Source organism: Bombina bombina, chromosome 7 (genome assembly GCF_027579735.1).
Source record: "Bombina bombina isolate aBomBom1 chromosome 7, aBomBom1.pri, whole genome shotgun sequence".
Classification (NCBI taxonomy): domain Eukaryota; kingdom Metazoa; phylum Chordata; class Amphibia; order Anura; family Bombinatoridae; genus Bombina; species Bombina bombina.
This window is the reverse complement of record NC_069505.1, coordinates 285,416,901-285,444,402: the sequence shown is the minus strand read 5'-3', so window position 1 is coordinate 285,444,402 and position 27,502 is coordinate 285,416,901. Positions and strand designations below refer to the sequence as shown.

The 27,502-nt window shown below is 38.0% G+C and overlaps 1 protein-coding gene across 1 annotated transcript in view; it reads left to right on the top strand.

Moving 5' to 3' along the window:
- Nucleotides 1-27,502, top strand: part of LOC128666309 (sodium- and chloride-dependent creatine transporter 1-like) — a 92,733-nt gene that overhangs the window by 39,187 nt on the left and 26,044 nt on the right. The window contains exons 4-11 of the mRNA XM_053720811.1: nt 8,408-8,678; nt 12,558-12,690; nt 16,005-16,139; nt 17,141-17,244; nt 18,384-18,508; nt 20,918-21,030; nt 21,735-21,872; nt 22,348-22,450. Coding sequence (XP_053576786.1) covers nt 8,408-8,678; nt 12,558-12,690; nt 16,005-16,139; nt 17,141-17,244; nt 18,384-18,508; nt 20,918-21,030; nt 21,735-21,872; nt 22,348-22,450 — 1,122 coding nt within the window. The remainder of the gene's footprint in view (nt 1-8,407; nt 8,679-12,557; nt 12,691-16,004; nt 16,140-17,140; nt 17,245-18,383; nt 18,509-20,917; nt 21,031-21,734; nt 21,873-22,347; nt 22,451-27,502) is intronic.

Genomic DNA, 27,502 nt, shown 5'->3' with positions numbered 1-27,502 from the left:
GGATGTAGGAGATTATATGATAAATCAGCAGGTATAACAGTGTATGGTACAGAGTCAGAACAGGATGTAGGAGATTATATGACAAAGCAGCAGGTATAACAGTGTATGGTACAGAGTCAGTACAGTATGTAGGAGATTATATGATAAATCAGCAGGCATAACAGTGTATGGTACAGAGTCAGTACAGGATGTAGGAGATTATATGACAAAGCAGCAGGTATAACAGTGTATGTTACAGAGTCAGTACAGCATGTAGGAGATTATATGATAAATCAGCAGGTATAACAGTGTATGGTACAGAGTCAGTACAGGATGTAGGAGATTATGTGATAAAGCAGCAGGTATAACAGTGTATGGTACAGAGTCAGTACAGGATGTAGGAGATTATGTGATAAAGCAGCAGGTATAACAGTGTATGGTACAGAGCCAGTACAGGATGTAGGAGATTATATGATAAAGCACCAGGTATAACAGTGTATGGTACAGAGTCAGTACAGGATGTAGGAGATTATATGATAAAGCACCAGGTATAACAGTGTATGGTACAGAGTCAGTACAGGATGTAGGAGATTATATGACAAAGCAGCAGGTATAACAGTGTATGGTACAGAGTCAGTACAGGATGTAGGAGATTATATGATAATGCAGAAGGTATAACAGTGTATGGTACAGAGTCAGTACAGGATGTATGAGATTATATGATAAAGCAGCAGGTATAACAGTGTATGGTACAGAGTCAGTACAGGATGTAGGAGATCATATGATAAAGCAGCAGGTATAACAGTGTATGTTACAGAGTCAGTACAGCATGTAGGAGATTATATGATGAATCAGCAGGTATAACAGTGTATGGTACAGAGTCAGTACAGGATGTAGGAGATCATATGATAAAGCAGCAGGCATAACAGTGTATGGTACAGAGTCAGTACAGGATGTAGGAGATTATATGATAAAGCAGCAGGTATAACAGTGTATGGTACAGAGTCAGTACAGGATGTAGGAGATTAGATTATAAAGCAGCAGGTATAACAGTGTATGGTACAGAGTCAGTACAGGATGTAGGAGATTATATGATAAATCAGCAGGTATAACAGTGTATGGTACAGAGTCAGTACAGGATGTAGGAGATTATATGACAAAGCAGCAGGTATAACAGTGTATGGTACAGAGTCAGTACAGGATGTAGGAGATTATATGATAAATCAGCAGGTATAACAGTGTATGGTACAGAGTCAGTACAGGATGTAGGAGATTATATGACAAAGCAGCAGGTATAACAGTGTATGGTACAGAGTCAGTACAGGATGTAGGAGATTATATGATAAATCAGCAGGCATAACAGTGTATGGTACAGAGTCAGTACAGGATGTAGGAGATTATATGACAAAGCAGCAGGTATAACAGTGTATGTTACAGAGTCAGTACAGCATGTAGGAGATTATATGATAAATCAGCAGGTATAACAGTGTATGGTACAGAGTCAGTACAGGATGTAGGAGATTATGTGATAAAGCAGCAGGTATAACAGTGTATGGTACAGAGTCAGTACAGGATGTAGGAGATTATGTGATAAAGCAGCAGGTATAACAGTGTATGGTACAGAGCCAGTACAGGATGTAGGAGATTATATGATAAAGCACCAGGTATAACAGTGTATGGTACAGAGTCAGTACAGGATGTAGGAGATTATATGATAAAGCACCAGGTATAACAGTGTATGGTACAGAGTCAGTACAGGATGTAGGAGATTATATGACAAAGCAGCAGGTATAACAGTGTATGGTACAGAGTCAGTACAGGATGTAGGAGATTATATGATAAAGCAGCAGGTATAACAGTGTATGGTACAGAGTCAGTACAGGATGTAGGAGATTATATGATAAAGCAGCAGGTATAACAGTGTATAGTACAGAGTCAGTACAGGATGTAGGAGATTATATGATAAATCAGCAGGTATAACAGTGTATGGTACAGAGTCAGTACAGGATGTAGGAGATTATATGATAAAGCAGCAGGTATAACAGTGCATGGTACAGAGTCAGTACAGGATGTAAGGGATTATATGATAAAGCAGCAGGTATAACAGTGTATGGTACAGAGTCAGTACAGGATGTAGGAGATTATATGACAAAGCAGCAGGTATAACAGTGTATGGTACAGAGTCAGTACAGGATGTAGGAGATTATATGATAAAGCAGCAGGTATAACAGTGTATGGTACAGAGTCAGTACAGGATGTAAGGGATTATATGACAAAGCAGCAGGTAGAACAGTGTATGGTACAGAGTCAGTACAGGATGTAGGAGATTATATGACAAAGCAGCAGGTATAACAGTGTATGGTACAGAGTCAGTACAGGATGTAGGAGATTATATGATAATGCAGCAGGTATAACAGTGTATGGTACAGAGTCAGTACAGGATGTAGGAGATTATGTGATAAAGCAGCAGGTATAACAGTGTATAGTACAGAGTCATTACAGGATGTAGGAGATTATATGATAAAACAGCAGGTATAACAGTGTATGGTACAGAGTCAGTACAGGATGTAGGAGATTATATGATAAAGCAGCAGGTATAACAGTGTATGGTACAGAGTCAGTACAGCATGTAGGATATTATATGATAAAGTAGCAGGTATAACAGTGTATGGTACAGAGTCAGTACAGGATGTAGGAGATTATATGATAAATAGGCAGGCATAACAGTGTATGGTACAGAGTCAGTACAGGATGTAGGAGATTATATGATAAATCAGCAGGCATAACAGTGTATGGTACAGAGTCATTACAGGATGTAGGAGATTATATGATAAAGCAGCAGGTATAACAGTGTATGGTACAGAGTCAGTACAGGATGTAGGAGATCATATGATAAAGCAACAGGTATAAATGTGTATGGTACAGAGTCAGTACAGGATGTAGGAGATTATATGATAAAGCAGCAGGTATAACAGTGTATGGTACAGAGTCAGTACAGGACGTAGGAGATTATATGATAAAGCAGCAGGTATAACAGTGTATGCTACAGAGTCAGTACAGGATGTAGGAGATTATATGATAAAGCAGCAGGTATAACAGTGTATGGTACAGAGACAGTATAGGATGTAGGAGATTATATGATAAAGCAGCAGGTATAACAGTGTATGGTACAGAGTCAGTATAGGATGTAGGAGATTATATGATAAAGCAGCAGGTATAACAGTGTATGGTACAGAGTCAGTACAGGATGTAGGAGATTATAGGATAAAGCAGCAGGTATAACAGTGTATGGTACAGAGTCAGTACAGGATGTAGGAGATTATATGATAAAGCAGCAGGTATAACAGTGTATGGTACAGAGTCAGTACAGGATGTAGGAGATTATATGATAAAGCAGCAGGTATAACAGTGTATGGTACAGAGTCAGTACAGGATGTAGGAGATTATATGATAAAGCAGCAGGTATAACAGTGTATAGTACAGAGTCAGTACAGGATGTAGGAGATTATATGATAAAGCAGCAGGTATAACAGTGTATGGTACAGAGTCAGTATAGGATGTAGGAGATTATATGATAAAGCAGCAGGTATAACAGTGTATGGTACAGAGTCAGTACAGGATGTAGGAGATTATATGATAAAGCAGCAGGTATAACAGTGTATAGTACAGAGTCAGTACAGGATGTAGGAGATTATATGATAAAGCAACAGGTATAACAGTGTATGGTACAGAGTCAGTACAGGATGTAAGGGATTATATGATAAAGCAGCAGGTATAACAGTGTATGGTACAGAGTCAGTACAGGATGTAGGAGATTATGTGATAAAGCAGCAGGTATAACAGTGTATGGTACAGAGTCAGTATAGGATGTAGGAGATTATATGATAATGGAGCAGGTATAACAGTGTATAGTACAAAGTCAGTACAGGATGTAAGAGATTATATGATAAAGCAGCAGGCATAACAGTGTATAGTACAGAGTCAGTACAGGATGTAGGAGATTATATGATAAAGCAGCAGGTATAACAGTGTATGGTACAGAGTCAGTACAGGATGTAGGAGATTATATGATAAAGCAGCAGGTATAACAGTGTATAGTACAGAGTCAGTACAGGATGTAGGAGATTATATGATAAAGCAGCAGGTATAACAGTGTATGGTACAGAGTCAGTACAGGATGTAGGAGATTATATGATAAAGCAGCAGGTATAACAGTGCATGGTACAGAGTCAGTACAGGATGTAGGAGATTATGTGATAAAGCAGCAGGTATAACAGTGTATGGTACAGAGTCAGTACAGGATGTAAGGGATTATATGATAAAGCAGCAGGTATAACAGTGTATGTTACAGAGTCAGTACAGGATGTAAGAGATTATATGATAAAGCAGCAGGCATAACAGTGTATGGTGCAGAGTCAGTACAGGATGTAGGAGATAATATGATAAAGCAGCAGGTATAACAGTGTATAGTACAGAGTCAGTACAGGATGTAGGAGATCATATGATAAAGCAGCAGGTAGAACAGTGTATGGTACAGAGTCAGTACAGGATGTAGGAGATTATATGATAAAGCAGCAGGTATAACAGTGTATGGTACAGAGTCAGTACAGGATGTAGGAGATTATATGATAAAGCAGCAGGCATAACAGTGTATGGTACAGAGTCAGTACAGGATGTAGGAGATTATATGATAAAGCAGCAGGTATAACAGTGTATGGTACAGAGTCAGTACAGGATGTAGGAGATTATATGATAAAGCAGCAGGTATAACAGTGTATGGTACAGAGTCAGTACAGGATGTAGGAGATTATATGATAAAGCAGCAGGTATAACAGTGTATAGTACAGAGTCAGTACAGGATGTAGGAGATTATATGATAAAGCAGCAGGTATAACAGTGTATGGTACAGAGTCAGTATAGGATGTAGGAGATTATATGATAAAGCAGCAGGTATAACAGTGTATGGTACAGAGTCAGTACAGGATGTAGGAGATTATATGATAAAGCAGCAGGTATAACAGTGTATAGTACAGAGTCAGTACAGGATGTAGGAGATTATATGATAAAGCAACAGGTATAACAGTGTATGGTACAGAGTCAGTACAGGATGTAAGGGATTATATGATAAAGCAGCAGGTATAACAGTGTATGGTACAGAGTCAGTACAGGATGTAGGAGATTATGTGATAAAGCAGCAGGTATAACAGTGTATGGTACAGAGTCAGTATAGGATGTAGGAGATTATATGATAAAGGAGCAGGTATAACAGTGTATAGTACAAAGTCAGTACAGGATGTAAGAGATTATATGATAAAGCAGCAGGCATAACAGTGTATAGTACAGAGTCAGTACAGGATGTAGGAGATTATATGATAAAGCAGCAGGTATAACAGTGTATGGTACAGAGTCAGTACAGGATGTAGGAGATTATATGATAAAGCAGCAGGTATAACAGTGTATAGTACAGAGTCAGTACAGGATGTAGGAGATTATATGATAAAGCAGCAGGTATAACAGTGTATGGTACAGAGTCAGTACAGGATGTAGGAGATTATATGATAAAGCAGCAGGTATAACAGTGCATGGTACAGAGTCAGTACAGGATGTAGGAGATTATGTGATAAAGCAGCAGGTATAACAGTGTATGGTACAGAGTCAGTACAGGATGTAAGGGATTATATGATAAAGCAGCAGGTATAACAGTGTACGTTACAGAGTCAGTACAGGATGTAAGAGATTATATGATAAAGCAGCAGGCATAACAGTGTATGGTGCAGAGTCAGTACAGGATGTAGGAGATAATATGATAAAGCAGCAGGTATAACAGTGTATAGTACAGAGTCAGTACAGGATGTAGGAGATCATATGATAAAGCAGCAGGTAGAACAGTGTATGGTACAGAGTCAGTACAGGATGTAGGAGATTATATGATAAAGCAGCAGGTATAACAGTGTATGGTACAGAGTCAGTACAGGATGTAGGAGATTATATGATAAAGCAGCAGGTATAACAGTGTATAGTACAGAGTCAGTACAGGATGCAGGAGATCATATGATAAAGCAGCAGGTAGAACAGTGTATGATACAGAGTCAGTACAGGATGTAGGAGATTATATGATAAAGCAGCAGGTATAACAGTGTATGGTACAGAGTCAGTACAGGATGTAGGAGATTATATGATAAAGCAGCAGGCATAACAGTGTATGGTACAGAGTCAGTACAGGATGTAGGAGATTATATGATAAAGCAGCAGGTATAACAGTGTATGGTACAGAGTCAGTACAGGATGTAGGAGATTATATGATAAAGCAGCAGGTATAACAGTGTATGGTACAAAGTCAGTACAGGATGTAGGAGATTATATGATAAATCAGCATGTATAACAGTGTATGGTACAGAGTCAGTACAGGATGTAGGAGATAATATGATAAAGCATCAGGTATAACAGTGTATGGTACAGAGTCAGTACAGGATGTAGGAGATCATAGGATAAAGCAGCAGGTATGACAGTGTATGGTACAGAGTCAGTACAGAATGTAGGAGATTATATGATAAAGCAGCAGGTATAACAGTGTATGGTACAGAGTCAGTACAGGATGTAGGAGATTATATGATAAAGCAGCAGGTATAACAGTGTATGGTACAGAGTCAGTACAGGATGTAGGAGATTATATGATAAAGCAGCAGGTATAACAGTGTATGGTACAGAGTCAGTACAGGATGTAGGAGATTATATGATAAAGCAGCAGGTATAACAGTGCATGGTACATAGTCAGTACAGGATGTAGGAGATTATATGATAAAGCAACAGGTATAACAGTGTATGGTACAGAGTCAGTACAGGATGTAGGAGATTATATGATAAAGCAACAGGTATAACAGTGTATGGTACAGAGTCAGTACAGGATGTAGGAGATTATATGATAAAGCAGCAGGTATAACAGTGTATGGTACAGAGTCAGTACATGATGTAGGAGATTATATGATAAAGCAGCAGGTATAACAGTGTATGGTACAGAGTCAGTATAGGATGTAGGAGATTATATGATAAAGCAGCAGGTATAACAGTGTATAGTACAGAGTCAGTACAGGATGTAGGAGATTATATGATAATGCAGCAGGTATAACAGTGTATGGTACAGAGTCAGTACAGGATGTAGGAGATTATATGATAAAGCAGCAGGTATAACAGTGTATGGTACAGAGTCAGTACAGGATGTAGGAGATCATATGATAAAGCAGCAGGTATAACAGTGTATGGTACAGAGTCAGTACAGGATGTAGGAGATTATATGATAAAGCAGCAGGTATAACAGTGTATGGTACAGAGTCAGTACAGGATGTAGGAGATTATATGATAAAGCAGCAGGTATAACAGTGTATGGTACAGAGTCAGTACAGGATGTAGGAGATTATATGATAGAGCTGCAGGTATAACAGTGTATGGTACAGAGTCAGTACAGGATGTAGGAGATTATATGATAAAGCAGCAGGTATAACAGTGTATGGTACAGAGTCAGTACAGGATGTAGGAGATTATATGATAAAGCAGCAGGTATAACAGTGTATGGTACAGAGTCAGTATAGGATGTAGGAGATTATATGATAAAGCAGCAGGTATAACAGTGTATGGTACAGAGTCAGTACAGGATGTAAGGGATTATATGATAAAGCAGCAGGTATAACAGTGTATGGTACAGAGTCAGTACAGGATGTAGGAGATTATGAGATAATATAGTTGTTATAATAGTGCAATATTGCTGTGAGAGGTTAATAAATTATTGCTCATTACTTTATCTGCTGCTTCTATATCACAATGTATTTTTGCTACTTTACGGCTTTTTCACTGTCACCCCTTCTTTTAACCCTTTGAGCGCTGTAGTTCTAGGAAACATCATGTCAGTCTTTCATGGCAGCATATGGTTGTTTTGATGCTATCTGAGACCCTGGTCATATATACTTTCTAATATTTTGCATTGTGATTGCAAGTCAAGGGAGAGTTAGATTTAGGTTGAAGAGTGTCAGACTTGTGTGGACATTAATATAAAAGGAGTAGAGTTAAAAAGGGTTTACTCTAATAAAGAAGACACTTGCTCACTCAGGGCTGCAGTATTTATGTGTTTATATATATATATATATATATATATATATATATATATATATATATATATATATATATATATATATATATATATATATATATATATATATATATATATATATATATAATGGTGTAATGTACTGGGGGTGGCAGGAAGGCAATAAGAGGATATTTTAAGGTTTGCCTTGGTGGACAGAATTTGCTAGAGATGCACCTTACTATGGCTGTCAGTCACCAACCAACCCCCTATAGGAAGAACTGTATATATGAACTGTGTGTGTATAGAAATAGTTGCCTTTGCAAATAACTGATTCTTATTGCTGCACAGGACTTGGATTTGCCTCAATGGTTATCGTGTTCTTCTGCAACACATACTACATCATGATACTGGTCTGGGGTCTTTACTACCTGGTGCACTCATTCACCAACACTCTTCCCTGGGCCACCTGCGGACATACCTGGAACACCAAGGAGTGCACCGAAGTCTTCCGCTTAGATCAGTGCACCAATGGCACGGCACCCAATGGCACAGATGCCCTGTACAACATCAGCTGTGATGCCCTGGCCAGCAAACGCTCACCTATCATAGAGTTCTGGGAGTAAGTAATTATTATTGTTTTACAAATTACTGTGTCACACCTGTATAGGGTGAAGAACCAATAAACATATATCAGCCCCATGAAATAACTTTATTATGGGTCTACAGAAAGTTTGTAGTGGCACTAATACTAAACAGACAAATATGTATTGATATAAGAAAAACAGGAGATATATATTCATTTATACTAAGAACTAAGTATTGTCATACAAGAAAACAAAATTAGAAGAGGAAAAAATAAATAAAACAAAAACAAAACTAAACTAAAAAAATACCTTTCGTTCAATAGAAATGTTACCGAACCAGAGCTGAAGTGACTAACAGACTTGTTTGTAGCTGTAGGATATTTGTTTTCATTTAGTTTGTCCCCTATTAGTATAGAACTGACCCCCACATGATAACAAGACCACTGGTTTATTTCCTAGACCATGTACCATATAGGACTAGATTTATCAAAGTCTGGCGGACTGGGGCGTATATCTTTCCCCCCTGTCCCGCCCAGCATCACTTCCCCATATTTAACATAGCACACCATGGCTAGTGTGCAATGCCGCCCCCTGCTCACACACAATTGGCTGCCAATCTCCCCAGTCAGAAAAGTCTGGGGGGGATTGAGATACATCATATAACAGGTGGCAAAGTGGGTTAAGAAACAAGGTGACCACCGCTTCTTAACTCTCCGGCTCCGAACTTTTTTTTTAATAAATCTGGCCCTTAGTAGCCTTCTATTAATGGTTTCTATTGTCTAGTCAAGACAAGTTACACTTTAAGACAGAGTGGCACAGTATTTTGAGTGTCTTTTTCAGATAAGTAATATGGATAATAATTTTTACTATGTGAAAAGGGGTCATGTATGAAATCAGATTGTAGGTGACTAATAACAAACCAACATTTTTTTATAATAAAATAATATCATTTAATTTTGAATAAAATATTGGGCGAAGGAGAATCCCAGTAATCCCCTTGAGAATTATAGGGCGAGTGCCTTCTATAGACTCAACAGAACATAGCGATGTTTGTTATTGCAAATCCGGCTCCATCAAACTGTGTTGTTTTGTAAATGTTTATTTATTTGTGCAGATACTACAGTTAGTTCTTTATATATTAATATCCTGTATTTCTGAGTCCCTCATCATCCTTGTTTTAACTTATATTAGTAAATATTAGGTTTTAATGTTTATTATTAAAAAGTCAGAATGTACCAAAAATGCTGCATCTTTTTTTCCTTTTTCAATACACGTGTGACAATGACACATCAGCAGATTCTTCTGTACTCTGCCCCAAGACTTGTGACTTTAAATATATAAATACAGATCCCTAGGAATTTACAAAACAATCCTTTTACCATTTTAGCAAAAGTCTTTGGAATTCGGATCACTGAGTCTTGTGTTGGGTTTGAACCTTAGATATCTTTAGAACCATCTCTAATAATATCTATTATCTTTACCTGTTTACAGACTTGAACACTATGGGGCCAATTTATCAAGGGCTGAATGGCCCCTGATGCGCCTGTTTCTGCGCGAGCCTTCAGGCTTGCTGGAAACGGCAGTTATGAAGCAGCAGTCTTAAGACCGCTGCTCCTTAACTGGTCTGCTGCCTCTGAGGCTGCGGACATCAATCCGCCGGATCCTATACGATCGGGTTGATTGACACCCCCTGCTAGCAGCCGATTGGTTGAAAATCTTCAGGGTGGCGGCATTGCACAAGCAGTTTACCAGTTCGCCATACGCTGTCGGCATTCAGCGATCTCTGTCGAACATGATACGCTACAGCCGAACAGATAGCTCAGCATGCTAAGGCACTGTAGTTGAGCTCTGTAGCAACCCAAGGGTTGCAGGTTCGATCCCCGGCAAGGTCCACTCAGCCTTTCATCTTTCCAAGGTCGATAAAATGAGCAGCGCCTTGAGACTCTTACGGGTGATTAGCCACACTTTACAAGTACCCAATACAATACAATACATAATTCCATGAGAATTCCCTAAACAGGCACATGTAAAACCTGTTGCTTTAATTAAAATGTGTTAAAATGATTTTGTTAAAGGGACATGAGACCCAAAACTGTTCATTTATGGATACAATTTTATGAAGCATAATATTTTATACAAGTTTCCAATTTACATCTAATTTTCTTCTTTCAGTTAATATTCCTTTGTTGAGAAGCATATCTAGGTAGGCTCAGAAGCAGCAATGCACTACTGGGAGCTAGATGTAGCTGTTCTTTCAACAAAGGGTAATAAGAGAATAAAGTAAAGTAGATAATAGAATCAATGGGAAAGTTGTTAACATTGTATGTTCTATCTGAACCATGAAAGAAACATTTTGGGGTTCATGTCTAATTACATTATAAGCCCCAGCTTGTGAGTGATCTGTCATACTACATCTTCTGACATTGTTACTGGTTTATGTGCTTATTTGTCTCCAAGTCTTTGTTATGATAGTCAGTAATCTGAGTCTAATCATTGTTTATGCCACAAGTAGAATTGGTATACAAATATTCATGAAATTTTGAGACATTGCCTGAAAGTAAAACACAATGGGAAAGATTATGAGTGGAGCGCTAATAGTTATGTGCACGCGATAAGGAGTTTATCGCTGGTGTTTGCACGCATCGGGTTTTTCCCTTGTATTACAAGTTAGCGTGCGCTGGTTTACCGCAATTTCAGAGCTGTGGTTAACTGTTTTACCTAACAAAAAAGTGTCACGAAAACATCAAAAATACATTACAAAGTACAGTTAGACTCATATTAACAACATCTTATAAAAAAATATTAAAAAAAATAATGCACATAAAAGGGCATAAAGATAAGAGGTCTCAGGTGTTAGAAAAAAAGGCTGCAAAGGGCTTTATATATATATGTGTGTGTGTGTGTTTGTGTATATGTATTTATATGTGTATATATGTTTGTACAAATGTATTTATGTATTTATATGTGTATATATGTTTGTACACATGTATTTATGTATTTATAGGTGTATATATGTTTGTACACATGTATTTATGTATTTATAGGTGTATATATGTTTGTACACATGTATTTATGTATTTATAGGTGTATATATGTTTGTACACATGTATTTATGTATTTATAGGTGTATATATGTTTGTACACATGTATTTATGTATTTATAGGTGTATATATGTTTGTACACATGTATTTATGTATTTATAGGTGTATATATGTTTGTACACATGTATTTATGTATTTATAGGTGTATATATGTTTGTACACATGTATTTATGTATTTATAGGTGTATATATGTATTTACAGACAAATATATATATATATATAAACACATAAATACATATGTATACATATATACATATATATAAGTGCATTAGAGCCCTTTGCAGTTAAGTAGATCCAAACATGAAAAATCATATTTATGCAATATTCATATTTAATAAAGGTTTTAACTATGTATTTACTGTACGCATTTGACTTTCCAATTTTCTGCATATAGCAGAATATGTTCTAATATTTTAAATAAATATTGCTATATATATATCTGTATATATAAATACCTATATATAATAATTTATAGGTATAGATATATATTGTACCAAAATACCATCAGATATATATAGAAATATTTATTTATGAATAAATAGAATATACTCTTCTATGTGAAGAACATAGGCATTTGAAATATTCATATTTTCATGTCGGGTTAGTGCACTTGAGAATATGCAATAGGGTTTGCACGCGAGTAGGGTGTTTTCCCCCCACTTTTTTTTGCTTCATTGACTTCTATGGGCAAACCGATGCGTAAAAAGCTTTCTTCTAGCGCAGTTAGCGCTCAATCTGGCCCAATGACTGTTTATGTGAAATAACAAATATAATAAAATGTATTTGACATATTTCTGTCTGTTTCTAACAGGAATAAGGTCCTGCAGATATCTGGGGGTCTACATGAACCTGGGCAGCTAAACTGGCAAATGATCCTGTGTCTGCTTGCAACCTGGGTTATTGTGTATTTCTGTATCTGGAAGGGAGTAAAATCCACAGGCAAGGTAATGAGCCCTCAGTGCAGAACATACAACAGACAAATAGATACTGTATAGTTAGACAGACAGATATATAAACAGATAGACAGATAGACAGACATATATATATATATATATATAAATATATATATATATAAACAGATAGATAGAGATAGATAGGTAGATAGACATATACAGTATATATAGACAGACAGTCATATATATATATAACAGATATATAGAGATAGATATACCTATAGACAGATAGATAGACAGATATATAGACATAGATAGACATAGATAGATAGACATAGATAGACAGATAGATATACCTATAGACAGATAGACCTATAGATAGACAGATAAATACATGGATGATAGACAGATAGATACTGTATAGATAGACAGATAGATAAACAGACTGACAGACAGACAGACAAATAGACAGATACATACATGGATGATAGACAGACAGACCAATAGTGTATAGATAGAAAGGCAGATAGATAGATCAATACATGGATGATAGACAGATACTGTATAGATAGACATATAGATAGATAGATAAACAGACAGATAAATAGACAGATAGATGATAGACAGACAGATAGATAGATAGATACTTTATAGATAGATAGACATATACTCGATAGATAGATAGAAAGAAAGAATGAAGTTAGACAGACAGATAGATAGATAGATAGATAGATAGAGAGACAGACAACAAGGTTAGATATGTAAATTGTGTTAATTGTTCCTCAAGCACAATTGGATCTATATTTGGTTGAATTTTAAGACAGAGACAGTGTGATCTGTAATAAAAAGTTTCTGATATCTTTAAAATTAAAGAGTCTGTTATGTGTCATCTTATTGGATGCTATGCACTTGCCATGTCTAATTAAGATTGCATTGTGGGAAAAAAAGCTATAAAGCTATAATTAGTTAATAACTATATAGGAAAAAAATAGATATCTATTAAAGGGACATTTAACACTTTGAGATATATAAATATAAATTGTATATATACAAAACTCTGCAATATACTTTATTTATTTTGTCCCATTTTCCTGTAATTACATTCTGAAATTGTGAGTTTTTCAGTTCCTGTTAGAAATGGAAGTGCAGAACACTGTTATATTCCTCACAGCCATTGGCTGCACACTCTAGTGGCCTATTTATAACTATGCCTAATTGGTTACAGCAGAAAAGGAAACCTAAGTTACAACATGGCATCTCCCATTGCTTTATAGACACCGATTTATCAAAGTCTGGCGGACATAATATTCTGTAGCGTATCATGTCCGCCAGACATCGCTTAATTGCCGACAGCATACGCTGTCAGCATTTAACATTGCACAAGCAGTTCTAGTGAACTGCTTGTGCAATGCTGGCCCCTGCAGATTCGCGGCCAATCGGCCACTAGCAAGGGGTGTCAATCAACCCGATCGTACACAATCGGGTGGATTGCAGACTGCAGCCTCAGAGTCAGCGGACCAGTTAAGGAACAGCGGTCTTAAAACTGCTGCTTCATAACTGCTGTTTGCGGTGAGCCTGAAGGCTCACAAGGAAACGGGCATCAGGGGCCATTCGACCTTTGATAAATCAGCCCCTTAAACTTTACACTTATTTTGTCACTATTTAACAACTAACGAAATTTGAAACAAATACATCTACATGTTATTCTCAGACTAATCTTTTCTTTGAATGCTTCATTCTATCTATCATTTGTTTAGTGTTTAATGTCCCTTTAAGGTTGTTTTCCATGAACTCCCCTGCTGTAACTAAGGTATAGGGCAAAATGTATCATTCTGCGAACTGACAGCATTCACATGTTTTGAACTTGTCCACATTTAATCGAAGATTGTGGGGCGCCTATGTTCCCCATATTTACCATTAATGCCGCCCCCTACCCTTGCACATCCAATTGCGTGAGAGTAGGGCTTGTCATAGAGTAGGGCCCTGGTCAAATGAATCCGCAGGTAAATGTCCTCCGCCCAATCCAAGTTGGTGGAAGGGTTAATGAAGCAGCGATTTAAACCACTGCTTCATAAATATCAGCTCAAATCAAGCGTGCAACCAATCGGGGCATTTGCCTCATGATAAATTCTGCCCACAGTGTGGGAATTATTAAGGACCTCCAAAACTTTAGCTTTTTAGTATTGCCTATGATCTTGCTCCACGTATTGTGAGATAGACTCTGTATAACAGAATTACCAGCATATAGAGGATACATATAATAAAGAACAGATACATGCATTAGCCATACGTATAAGGGACACGTATTACGCTGATGATACAAGATATCATGTGCTGCACTAATGTGCTATGTAAATACTTTATCCACAATAATCACTTGATCTTTGTTTCTGACATGTCTGCTGGCGAGACAAGTAAAGGGTCCAGTGCATCATTATCTCAATTAGATGTTTGTGTGTGAGGTTGGAGGGGTTACACTCAAGCCAATCAGTTTCTGCCCTGTGTGTCACTGCTTCATGTCAGGGGCAGTTCTGAGCTCCACACCCCTGATTATCATGTTAGCGATGAGTAAACCTGCATATTAACGCACACGACATGGATTAAATAACATTTCAGCTTGGCTACTAATACTAATGAATTTATTAAAGAGCAAGGGGGGCTATAAAAAGAACCACTGCTTGCCACAATAAATATAGTGTCTGCTTCCAAGTGACTAGCAGCAGTAGACAGCGTTATAGTGACATCCGGAGTGACATAGTTGCACGTTAATTAAACAAGTTTAGAAGTTAAATACTTAAAGAGACATTATAGAGTTCAGATAGAGCATGCCATTTTTAACAACTTTCCAGTTTACTTCTATTATGTAATTTGCTTCCTTCTTTTGTTAGCCTTTGCCAAAAGGTTGATCAAAGTAAGCTCAGGTGCAGCAAAGAACCTAGGTTCTAGCTGCTGATTGGTGGCTGCATATATATACTGGCTGTCATTGGTCACCCATGTGTTCAGAAAGTTGTTTAAAATTGTATGTTCTACCTAAATCATGAAGGAAAAAAATTGGGTTTTGTATCCCTTTAAGTCCATATGATATCAAGATTTTTAGATATATTATCAAGTTTAGTTTATAAATAAATAACCAATGGATATTTTCTCATTACAACACTAGTGATATCAGAAGATCAGTATATGCAGTGAATATATAAATGTTAGAAGCAATATTATATGTAAAGAAAAATTACTGGGAGATCGATAGAATTTGGTGTCATTTCTAAGTGTAAACTAACAACTGATGTGCATCCGGTGTTGTGGCTCAGAGCTGATATTAAACAAGTTTTTTATATTAATCTTTAACAATGCTATTTATTCCATAGGTTGTCTACTTTACAGCTCTGTTTCCATATGTTGTTCTGATTGTACTGTTGGCGCACGGGGTCACACTTCCTGGTGCTGTGGATGGCATTGTATACTATCTAAAGCCTGACTGGTCCAAGCTTGCGGAAGCGCAGGTGAGCTTGTGTAATCATAGTAAATGTGCAAAATGGTCAGTTTGTCAAAGGGAAAAAACTAAACTGGGCATAAAACTGATGTGTTAGAGGGACATTTTTATATAAAGTAGTTCCTCCTGTATCTGCAGGTGATACGTTCCGTAAGACCTATTGTGGATACCTAAAACTGAGTAGCAAACCCTATATGCCGTACACTTTAGGCACCTTAGCAGGCTTTGAAGAACTGCCAGCATCAGTACCTTTGCTCTTTGGGGCCATTATTAAGCAAAATTAAGAGTTATTTTCACAACAACACTGCAATAACACGGCAACAAATGCGGAAAGTGAGAACGCTAGTGCCTGCATGTTTGTGCTGGTATTACAAGTCAATGGTTAATATTTATTGTGTGTAAGGTAGTATAGTGAGCTCTACACTGTTCACTGCTCATGTCATTTCACCCAAAAAATAGATTTCTAAGACACCAGCACTAAATTCATGTCAGATTATGCTCAAAAGCAAAGCTGATGAAGCTTCATAAATCAAGTAGTGGAGTTTTTAGTCAAATTCTTTGTTATACACCTTCATGGTTTTGAATGAACAATATCAAGTTAATACTTAATCGATGACTTGTAATACAAGCTCAATACCTTTTTCCTGTTTATAGCAAAGGGTGTGCAATCTAAGTATTAGATGCATAAAAAATGGTTTGGTTAAACATTTTAAACAACAACCTTTAATTGCTGAGGCAGGTGCTAATTAATAATATCAGTTGCATACTACTTGTAATCTGGCCCATTGGGTTTTAGTATGTTGAAGCATCAAAAGTCAGATGTAAATAAGTGTGGGTAATGTGCTAAGTAATCTCTAAGTAGCATGTAGCAAGCTGACACTTTCATTGGTGCCAGCAGACACACCTCCACAAGGAACAAAGCAGTATGATGTTATAAATATAAATCAATACATGTGATATCTGTAGTTGTTTTGATCCCAGTTTCATTGCAGCATCTGCTCTCATTGCCAGGTTTGGATAGACGCTGGCACTCAGATATTCTTCTCTTATGCCATTGGCTTGGGGGCCCTCACAGCCCTTGGCAGCTACAACAGATTCCACAACAACTGTTACAGGTGGGTACCCAGCCTAGACACAATGGCACCAGCAGCAAATGCTAACATATGATATTCACTCTCCTCTCACCCTTTGCCTTGGTCTTCACTCTCCTCTCTCCCTTTCCCTTGGTCTTCACTCTCCTCTCTACCTTTCCCTTGGTCTTCAGTCTCCTCTCTCCCTTTCCCTTGGTCTTCACTCTCCTCTCTCCCTTTCCCTGGTCTTCACTCTCCTCTCACCCTTTCCCTTGGTCTTCACTCTCCTCTCTCCCTTTCCCTTGGTCTTCACTCTCCTCTATCCCTTTCCTTTAGTCTTCACTCTCCTCTCTCTCTCTTGGTCTTCACTCTATGCTTTCCCTTGGTCTTCACTCTCCTCTCTACTTTTCCCTTGGTCTTCACTCTCCATTTCCCTTGCTCTTTACTCTCCTCTCTCCCTTGGTCTTCACTCTCCTTTCTCCATTCCCCTTGCTGTTCACTCTCCTCTATCCCTTTCTCTTGGTCTTCAGTCTCCTCTCTCCCTTGGTCTTCACTCTTCTCTCTCCATTTCCCTTGGTCTTCACTCTCCTCTCTCCCTTTCCCTTGGTCTTCACTCTCCTCTTTCCCTTGGTCTTCACTCTCCTCTCTCCCTTTCCATTGGTCTTTACTCGCTTTCCCTTGGTCTTCACTCTGCTCTCTCCCTTTCCCTTGGTCTTCACTCTGCTCTCTCTCCCTTTCCCTGGTCTTCACTCTCTTCTCCCCTTTTCCCTTGGTTTTCACTCTCCTCTTTCCCTTGGTCTTCCCTCTCCTCTCTCCCTTTCCCTTGGTCTTAACTCTCCTCTCTCTCTCTTGGTCTTCACTCTCTTCTCTCCTTTGGTCTTCATTCTCCTCTCTACTTCTCTCTTGGTCTTCACTCTCTCCTCTCTCTTACCCTCGGTCTTCACTCTCCTCTCTCCCTATGACTCCAGCTCTGAGATCTTCTTGTGTATCCTTCCCCATCTGCTCTTGGGCTGGCAGTCTCTCCTTGTACCCCCTTATTCTGACTGTACCTATGTTACAATATACCTCTAGTTTGGTAAAAACAGCAGATTGTTTCTACAGTAGATGTTCCAACAATGTTTAGGTTTCCTGGTCTGTACTCTGAAGTAGTGATGTATCTGGCTTACTCTCTCTTCCTCACACAGAGACGCCTACATATTAGCTGCTATCAACAGCTCCACAAGCTTCTTTGCCGGCTTTGTGGTCTTCTCAGTCCTGGGCTTTATGGCATCTGAGCAGGGAGTTGACATATCGAAGGTCGCAGAGTCTGGTGAGTAAATAAGACAGTGTCACATGATAACCTGTTTAACCCCTTGATGGTAGAGCTTTGTAGCCTATTACAGTAGCTAAGGGATCATGTAGTGCCATCAGGTACCATGATATGTTAAACTGAATAGTGTTGATTACCAAAACGGGGCACAGCCTGAAATCTATAGTAATTTGCTTCCCACTGAAAGGGGATGGCCTCCCCAACATATCCCAAATGTAGCAAACAGTATGATAAAGGACATTAACCATAACAGCCATTATTCCTCCTTGGCATGTACTGAATATAGCCAGGGCATTATCATTTAGAACCAAACTGCATCTGCTCTTTACTAGTCTCGTCTCAGACTATCCCCATGCTATACTATGTAGTATAATTGTAATGTACTGTAATGACTGGCAGCTGCCACCTTCAATTGCTTTGCTGGAAAATCTCTGGTGATAAATATAATTTAAACTATCATGACCACTAGAGCCAGTTTGTAACATGTGAAAATCTGATGGTTACAGATGACATGACCTGTGTATTACAATTACTAAATGCAAGACATTGGTACTAGGCATATGCAGGTGACATGACCTGTGCATTACAGTAACTAAATACCAGACATTGGTACTAGGTATGTGCAAGTGACATGACCTGTGTATTACAGTAACTAAATACCAGACATTGGTACTAGGTATGTGCAGATGACATGACCTGTATATTACAATAACTAAATACCAGACATTAGTACTAGGCATGAGCAGATAACATAACCAGTGTATTACAGTAATTCATGCCAGACATTAGTACTTGGTATGTGCAGATGATATGACCTGTGTATTACAGTTACTAAATGCCAGATATTGGTAATAGGTATATGCAGGTGACATGACCTGTGTATTACAGTAACTAAATACCAGACATTGGTACTAGGCATGTGCAGATGACATGACCTGTGTATTACAGTAACTAAATGTCAGACATTGGTACTTGGTATGTGCAGGTGACATGACCTGTGTATTACAGTAACTAAATGTCAGACATTGGTACTAGGTATGTGCAAGTGATATGACCTGTGTATAACAGTAACTAAATGCCACACATTGGTACTAGGTATGTGCAGATGACATGACCTGTGTATTACAGTAACTAAATACTCTGCACTTAGAGCTGTAGATCTCTGGTATCTATAATTACTTTTTATAGCAGTTACAAGAGGCCATTGTCGCTGAATCTTAGTCCTGTTATCATAAATCTCTGGCTGCCATTGTTGTACGCTGTCGCTAGCTGTAATTTAATTGAGGATTAAACACAGTTGTAAAGTACTTACCACCAATTCATCACATTAAGAAGATGAGCAAATGAATAGTAAAATACATTTCTAATTCCCTTATTTAAAGGGACAGTCTAGGCCAAAATAAACTTTCATGATTCAGATAGAGCATGTAATTTTAAACAATTTTCCAATTTACTTTTATCACCAATTTTGCTTTGTTCTCTTGGTATTCTTAGTTGAAAGCTTAACCTAGGAGGTTCATATGCTAATTTCTTAGACCTTGAAGCCCACCTCTTTCAGATTGCATTTTAACAGTTTTTCACCACTAGAGGGTGTTAGTTCACGTATTTCATATAGATAACACTGTGCTCGTGCACGAGGTTATCTGGGAGCAGGCACTGATTGGCTAGACTGCAAGTCTGTCAAATGAACTGAAAAAAGGGGCAGTTTGCAGAGGCTTAGATACAAGATAATCACAGAGGTTAAAAGTATATTATTCTAAATGTGTTAGTTATGCAAAACTGGGAAATGGGTAATAAAGGGATTATCTATCTTTTAAAACAATAAAAATTCTGGTCTAGACTGTCCCTTTAAGGCTAAAATTCTTAAAAATCACCAAAACCGTACAAATATTTCTTCTCCATAAGGATTTTTTTTAATCACAGTTTTTAATCTTATTTTTCATTATGTACAGCATGCAGCTGCTTATTGGTCTCTTGTTTTTCTTTATGCACAGCATGCAGCTGCCTATTGGTCTCTTGTTTTTCATTAATCTTTGTATCATTTTACAGCAGTCTTCAGTGGGTCTCAGCATCATTTACTAAGTAGATGTTGTCACGGTAACATGTCTGTCAATAATTGTATGATAATACTGATCCCCTACTGGTCCCTACTGTGCGCTGCCAGAGGGTATTTATTACACCTGCTGAGCTGTAGCTCATAATATCTTGCATGATTACAAGACAATGACTAACAATGACTCCATTCCAATAAAGGAGACCGTCATTTTCTTTTTAACAGTTTATTCTACAAAATTGGCTCTCAGTTGTCTGAATGTTTCCTGTCTCGTTCTTATATCCATCATGAAAATGTTAATATCTTTCTGTTAATTACTTTCCAGGTATGTTGATCTCTGCTGATTTCCCTTCCAGGTCCAGGACTGGCCTTTATCGCTTATCCAAAAGCTGTGACACTTATGCCTTTTGCTCCTATCTGGGCAGCTCTGTTCTTCTTTATGCTATTGGTCCTTGGGCTTGACAGCCAGGTAATGTCAATAAATTCTGAATAAATGTATCCACTACTGTGATATTGCTTGAATGGGTATTGCCATGTTGTATGGAGAAGTTTCTCCTTAAGTAGTTACTTGGTTCACAATTTGAAAGAACAGCTTATATTTGGCCACTATATCTCTTACCCAGCACCCTCTCTGCCCCTTCAGATCAGGATATGGCATACGCTCATTCTAAGTGGTACTTGAGAGTATGTCTTCACCCCTAGAAGGGACCTTGTTAAATAACAACATACTCAAATGAAATAGAGCTATTTATTTATTTTTCTAGAATGTTGGTTTCATTTAAAACATGTTCCAGGTGAAAGGCATCCTGGGTGTAATTTGCCCTATAATAGCTTTAATGCTACATTTACAAAACTTTTCATGACTATATCCAGGCTTCACAGATGTTTGTGTTGTGTTTTGCACTCATGGTAACCTGGCACACAGGAGCAATTTCTAAACCTGAGCTCCTTATGTTTGGGATTTCTCTGGTGCTGAGCAAGACCTGGACCCACAACCATTAACAAAAGACACCTTCTGGTTATCCAATAAAAGTGTGACGCTGGCAGAGAGAGACAGGGACCCCTCCGTAATGGTGTGCAAGTGTTTGGGTGTAGAACATACGATGGCCCTGACACAACAAAGAACTTGTCCTACTCACTAACACAGTCCTTGTCCCCTTCTGTCTCTGGCAGTTTGTGGGGGTCGAGGGATTCATAACCGGGATCATGGATTTGTTTCCTCACCCTATTAATGGCTTTGTGCGCAGGGAGGTCACCGCCGCTCTCTGCTGCCTCGTGTGCTTCATCATCGATCTGTCCATGGTGACTGAGGTGAGCATCATTGGTGGCATTGTAGGTCACAAATTGTGCCTGTAAGGATGTCTTTTTTTGTCTACAGGTTTTTGAAAGTTTCCCTTGAGTTGATTTAAATTTTCTGCTATGGAAGGACATTCATGCAGTAGCCAGACTGGCAATAGATAGCGGACTACAGACCTAGAACTTATGTGCCGCAAAAAGGAAAGAATCGTAGTCTATGTACAAATCCCAGTCTTAATAGGGTGCTGCAAAAACAACATTTAGCCACATTTTACAAATATGAGAAAACAGCTTCCTGAGCCCTGTCCATAAATGTATGTGAAAAAGGGGTTTATTACCATATACCACTAATAATTACCTCTAAAAAACCCTTTATCATATCATTTTCTCTAGGACTTGTGACCTGCTACCTCTTATGACAGTTATGTACTAAAATCTCTCTGTGTATCTATAGTTCATGGCTGACCATTCGCCACTCATGTTGTTGCAGGGCGGGATGTATGTCTTCCAACTTTTTGACTATTACTCAGCCAGTGGCATCACCTTGCTGTGGCAGGCGTTTTGGGAATGTGTGGTCATCGCCTGGGTGTATGGTAAGTTCACTATGAGACAAGTTATGTAACACAGTAATTAATTATAAAGTTAGTAAACAGCTAGACAAATGCTGGAGCCATGGCTTCTAGATTCTGGCTCCTAACTATTTGGACTTTTATAATATATCTGTACACAAACATCATGAATTGCCAGCGGGGGGATCACTGTTCAGAATCTTTTTTTCTGTGATCCTCCACACTGCAGGCCAGGAATTATTGATGACCTAGTGGGTGTTACTCCCAACCCTCTAAAATGTGTGTCAGGGACATTACCACATGTGTGATTATGTCACAAAGGGGTGGAGTCAAGTAGCTGCAAGGGATCTGGATGGGAGAGGTTATCCAACCCTCTTGATCTCAGTTCCTTTAGCAGCTACAGCCGATCAAGACCCCTCATTTGAACAGGAATCACCTGCTCTTTTAAATGGCCTTGAAATGCACCAAGCTCCCAAAAAAACCATAGGGAGCAGATATGTGCATTTTGGCCTGATTTGGTGAGTAGTTGAATATATTATTGGATGAAACGAATGAAGAACAAATGATTATTGGACCAAATTGATTTGTTCATTTGTTTGTGCCGTTTGGTGACAAAAAAGTTGCAAGAAGGGTGGGTAACGAACTATATTGTTTTGCTAATGAGCTCCTTTGTTTGTAATGATATAAAAGGGGACTGACTATTCATTTGTCTATCGTCCCCGTCTAATCCTGCCATAGTATTACTAATAACTGATATTAGGGGCAGTCAGTCAGGCACTAAATATTGGATTTTAGTCATACAGGCTTCTCCATTCATGCCTTAACCTTGCATAGGGAGGTGGGAAACTAGAGGAAGCTCAGACATTTTCTATTGCTTTGACTAAAGCTATTGGAACATATATATGTTGTGTGACTTATGTGTCTCTATGGGCTAGTCATTGACTCAAATTCAATAAGAGAGCTGTATATGAAAGATATGTTCTTTTAATTGTTTGAATTATAAGATTTTTGTTAAAATTAATTGCATTTTTTTGCTGTTCCCCTTGGAAATAAGGGTAAAATAAAAAAAAATCTAAAATGTTTATAGACACCCAATAAAGTTTTTTTTTTTTTTTATAGTGTACAAGAACCTTTATTTAAAAATATGGACCCAAAAAACCTGTATGGGAATACCCTTGATAAAAATGTATTGGTAGATTACAAGTGGCGCTCTATTTAGCGCTTTTGCTCAACTCGTGCTAACTTCAGGACTTTGGATATCGTGACATCCTTAACTTTGCTCCCCATAAACTTCAATGGAGTTTGCTAAACCGACACTGTGTTAGACCTACAGCGCTAAATCTGAAGGTAGTTACGCATATTTTACATTCAACTGTTCTTCACATAGAAGAAAATGTTCTTTCTATATATATATATATATATATATATATATATATATATATATATATATATATATATATATATATATATATATATATATATATATCTTTCAGTTAATGGACTCCTTCCCTTGGATGTCTCATATGTAGCCCAGGTGTCTCCTCAAATAGTATTCATATATACAAATGTGAAATGGAGGGCACTCACAGCTCTTGATTAAATCCAACTGATATTTTTATTATCAATAAAAATAGTCTATCACACTTTTTGGGAATGGCGGCTTGAAACGCCAAAGTGATTATCAGATTGTATTGAAAAAGGCTCACAGTGGAGCTGAAACGTCGACTTTTGCAATGCAATATTAATAATAAAAATATCAGTTGAATTCAATCAAGACCTGTGAGTGGAGTGTCCTCCATTTCACATTTGTGTGTGTATATATATATGTATATATATTTAAATTATGCATTTGACTCGCACCACTCCACTCATTATAGCTAACTCATTCGATTGATTTGATGTATAAGTTAATATCAGATCAACTCTGTGCTCGGGGGGGGGGTGGAAATATTTAAATAACAATTTAGGAGAAAACCTGTGGGAAAAGAAATCCACACAGTAAGATCCCTTTGTCTGGCGCCAGAGTATAGGGTTAAATTTACAAAATACTAGTGGTTCTTCTAAAGGGTGGCATCCCTTTATGATCCCTTTTCACTATGGATTAAAGTATGAATAGTAGCATACCTTAGCATAAACCATACATTATATATTATGCTGAAAATAAAACTGCTTGAAAGTAATAAATAAAACCTTATTGAAAAGTATTGTTTATAGTGCACATATGATTTATTTGCTGCCGACTATGAGAAAATCATTATTATTTATACATAACGAACGTGGGTCCACTTGCTTATAGCATCGTTGAATTAGAAACAATTTAGTTCATATGAACAAGAAACAGTTCCCGGTTTGTATCCAAATAGGACTTAAACATGTATCCAAGAAAGATGTAATTTTTAATTGTTCCAAATTTGTTTCAGCCATATAGTATGTGAAGTTCTTATAGTTAGTAGGGCTTAAATAAAATGTTCGCTTTGTGCAGCGGTACAAGAGTGGGACTTATCTCTCGAGGAGTTATAGTGTTGTTAGCCGTGCTTTGTGTTTAATTGCTTCATGTAAGTTAAGTTAGATTTGTAATTTTATCCAATGCAGTTGGGGAGTGTATGAGACCTCAAGGGATTATGGCTTACGTAGCTATGCTTCCGCACACCTTGCTAGGCTGTCTATTCAACTGCGCTGTCTGTGATCATTTCAATAAATGTTGAACTTTACCTTGATTGTAGTCTCCATTTTTTTTTCTTCCTCCCCTCATGGGGAATACTCACATAACCACTCTAGCTACGGATTTCTTCCAACTCATAGCGAGTGTGTCTTGCTCTGTACCGCTGCTCTCTTTTGTCGGTTCAGCGTGATGTTGAGGGCTCAGCTGCAGCCCTCAGCTTGATTGACTCTCAGCTACGCGCGTTTCACCCTTAGTGGTGACGTATGCAGGGCTTATATCGGAATATCTATTTAAAAATACTAAAAACTTTTTCTACTATGTGAAGAATGTAAAATATTTACAGTAAATTCACAGTAAAATACATTATAAAATATTAAAATTTAATAAAAACGATTCTTTATGTTTTAAGGTATTTTAGTGGAAAGGGATCTAAAGTGTGTGTGTATGTTTATGTATGTATGTGTGTGTGTGTGTATATATATATATATATATATATATACATATACTGTACATAATGTATGTGTATACATGTTTTTAGTTGTGTAAATATGTATATACATATGTTTATGTGTATGTATATACACATAAATGCGTGCGCACACACATATATATATATCCACCTCTACCAAAACATATTTTAAAAATGGAATTAACATTTTTGCGATAATTTTCCCCTGGTTTGTTATTGTATCAGAGTGTTTAAATCTTCATTCCCATCCCAACCCGTCAGAATTACTAGGAAAGGGAGAAATGAATAAGGAAAATATAATGTATACTTGTTATGTATATTATACTATGTTTTATTAAACATTTTATATTACAATTTCAAAGTGTTTATTGCCCATTAAAGGGATACTAAACCCAATTATTTTCTTTCATGATTCAGATAGAGCAATTTTAAGCAACTTTCTAATTTACTCATATTATCACATTTTCTTAGTTCTCTTAGTATCTTTATTTGAAAAGCAGTAATGTAAAGCTTAGTAGCCGGCCCATTTTAGATTCAGCACCCTCGAAAGCGCTTGCTTATTGGTGGCTACATTTACCAGAACTTTATTGCAAGCTACAGAAGAAGTGTAATAATCTATATCCTGTGCTCAGCAGCACTGGCTTATTGTTTTACTTCTTCACTGAATATTAACACTGGTTCCTCCTCTATGACAAAGTGTGGCCAGGCTCAATTTTACTGTTTGATTTTTAAAATAGTATTCCTATTTGTTCTGTTTATATGGATTTATGGATTTATGTTAACCAATCAAGATTTCTAAGTTTAACGAATAGCCAAGAAGTGGGGTGATAAGAAAGGAGCGAAAGCATAAACAAGGAATTGTAGGGAGGAGAGGACTTCCGGTGGGGGCGGAGCTGTTAGACACGCTGTTGCTGCACAGCTCGGGTGCTCTGGAGAATAGGAGCAAGAAAATCTCCCCCAGCATATACTTGCCTGCGTGACCCAGAATCGCTGGGGTCCGTTGCAGGCTAACAGGCGGCGTCTACGCCTGTGCAGAGGAAGCCCTGGTACTGGCGGTAAAGCCCGGCGGTGGATACCGCAATCACCTCAGAGGAGCCCTGCAGAGTGGAGAAGAGGGGCGTCAAAGGCGGGTAAGCTGGATCTTTGCCCGTGAAGCAGTCGGACTCACTGTTTGGAATAGCCGCTGGTAGGAGGGGGTAGTTTGTCCGTTGAGAGATCGGCAGGCAGCGCTCCCTCCTCGCGGTGAAGAGTGTCTCACCTGGTTGATTGAAGGTGTGAGGAGACGCCGACTTTCCCCTTTGCGGTTTTTCCCAGGCGGACTGCCAAAAGTTTACTAGCTGCTGGTAAGGCATACCTAGCCTATGGGCATATACTCCCTTTACACTGCTGGACTGCCAAAAGTTTACTAGCTGCTGGTAAGGCATACCTAGCCTATGGGCATATACTCCCTTTACACTGCTGCATCTTGTGCTTTGGGGTTGAGATCTGCATTTAAGCTGAGGCACTGACTTTTTTTGTTAAAGGGGTTTTGACCTGAAGTGAGCCAGTGACAAGAAACCCTCATTGATTACCTATATTGCACTTGCTACCTTAGGCTTATTCCTACCTGAGTCTCTGGGTAATATCTGGGGGAAGTGCTTTACAAGAATGAATATGGGGTATTTTGGTATCTGATACTACAGCATGACGGAGCTGGTTATACCTATCGCTGCCCTTATTAATGCATGAAAGTGAATCCTGAGATATAAGGAGAAACAGCATTCTACTTGACTTTTGCTTTGGTTGTGGTAACTTTGTTTTACTTGATCTCGTCTGAGTCATTTGGAGGCCTTTTGTGCAGCGTACTTGTTGCAGGACTTTGGTATCCTCTGACTCTCTGTTCCCCACTTTACCTGTCCTGTGGAGTGTATGTTTATTTGCAGACCAAGAGTAAGAAGAAGAAAGA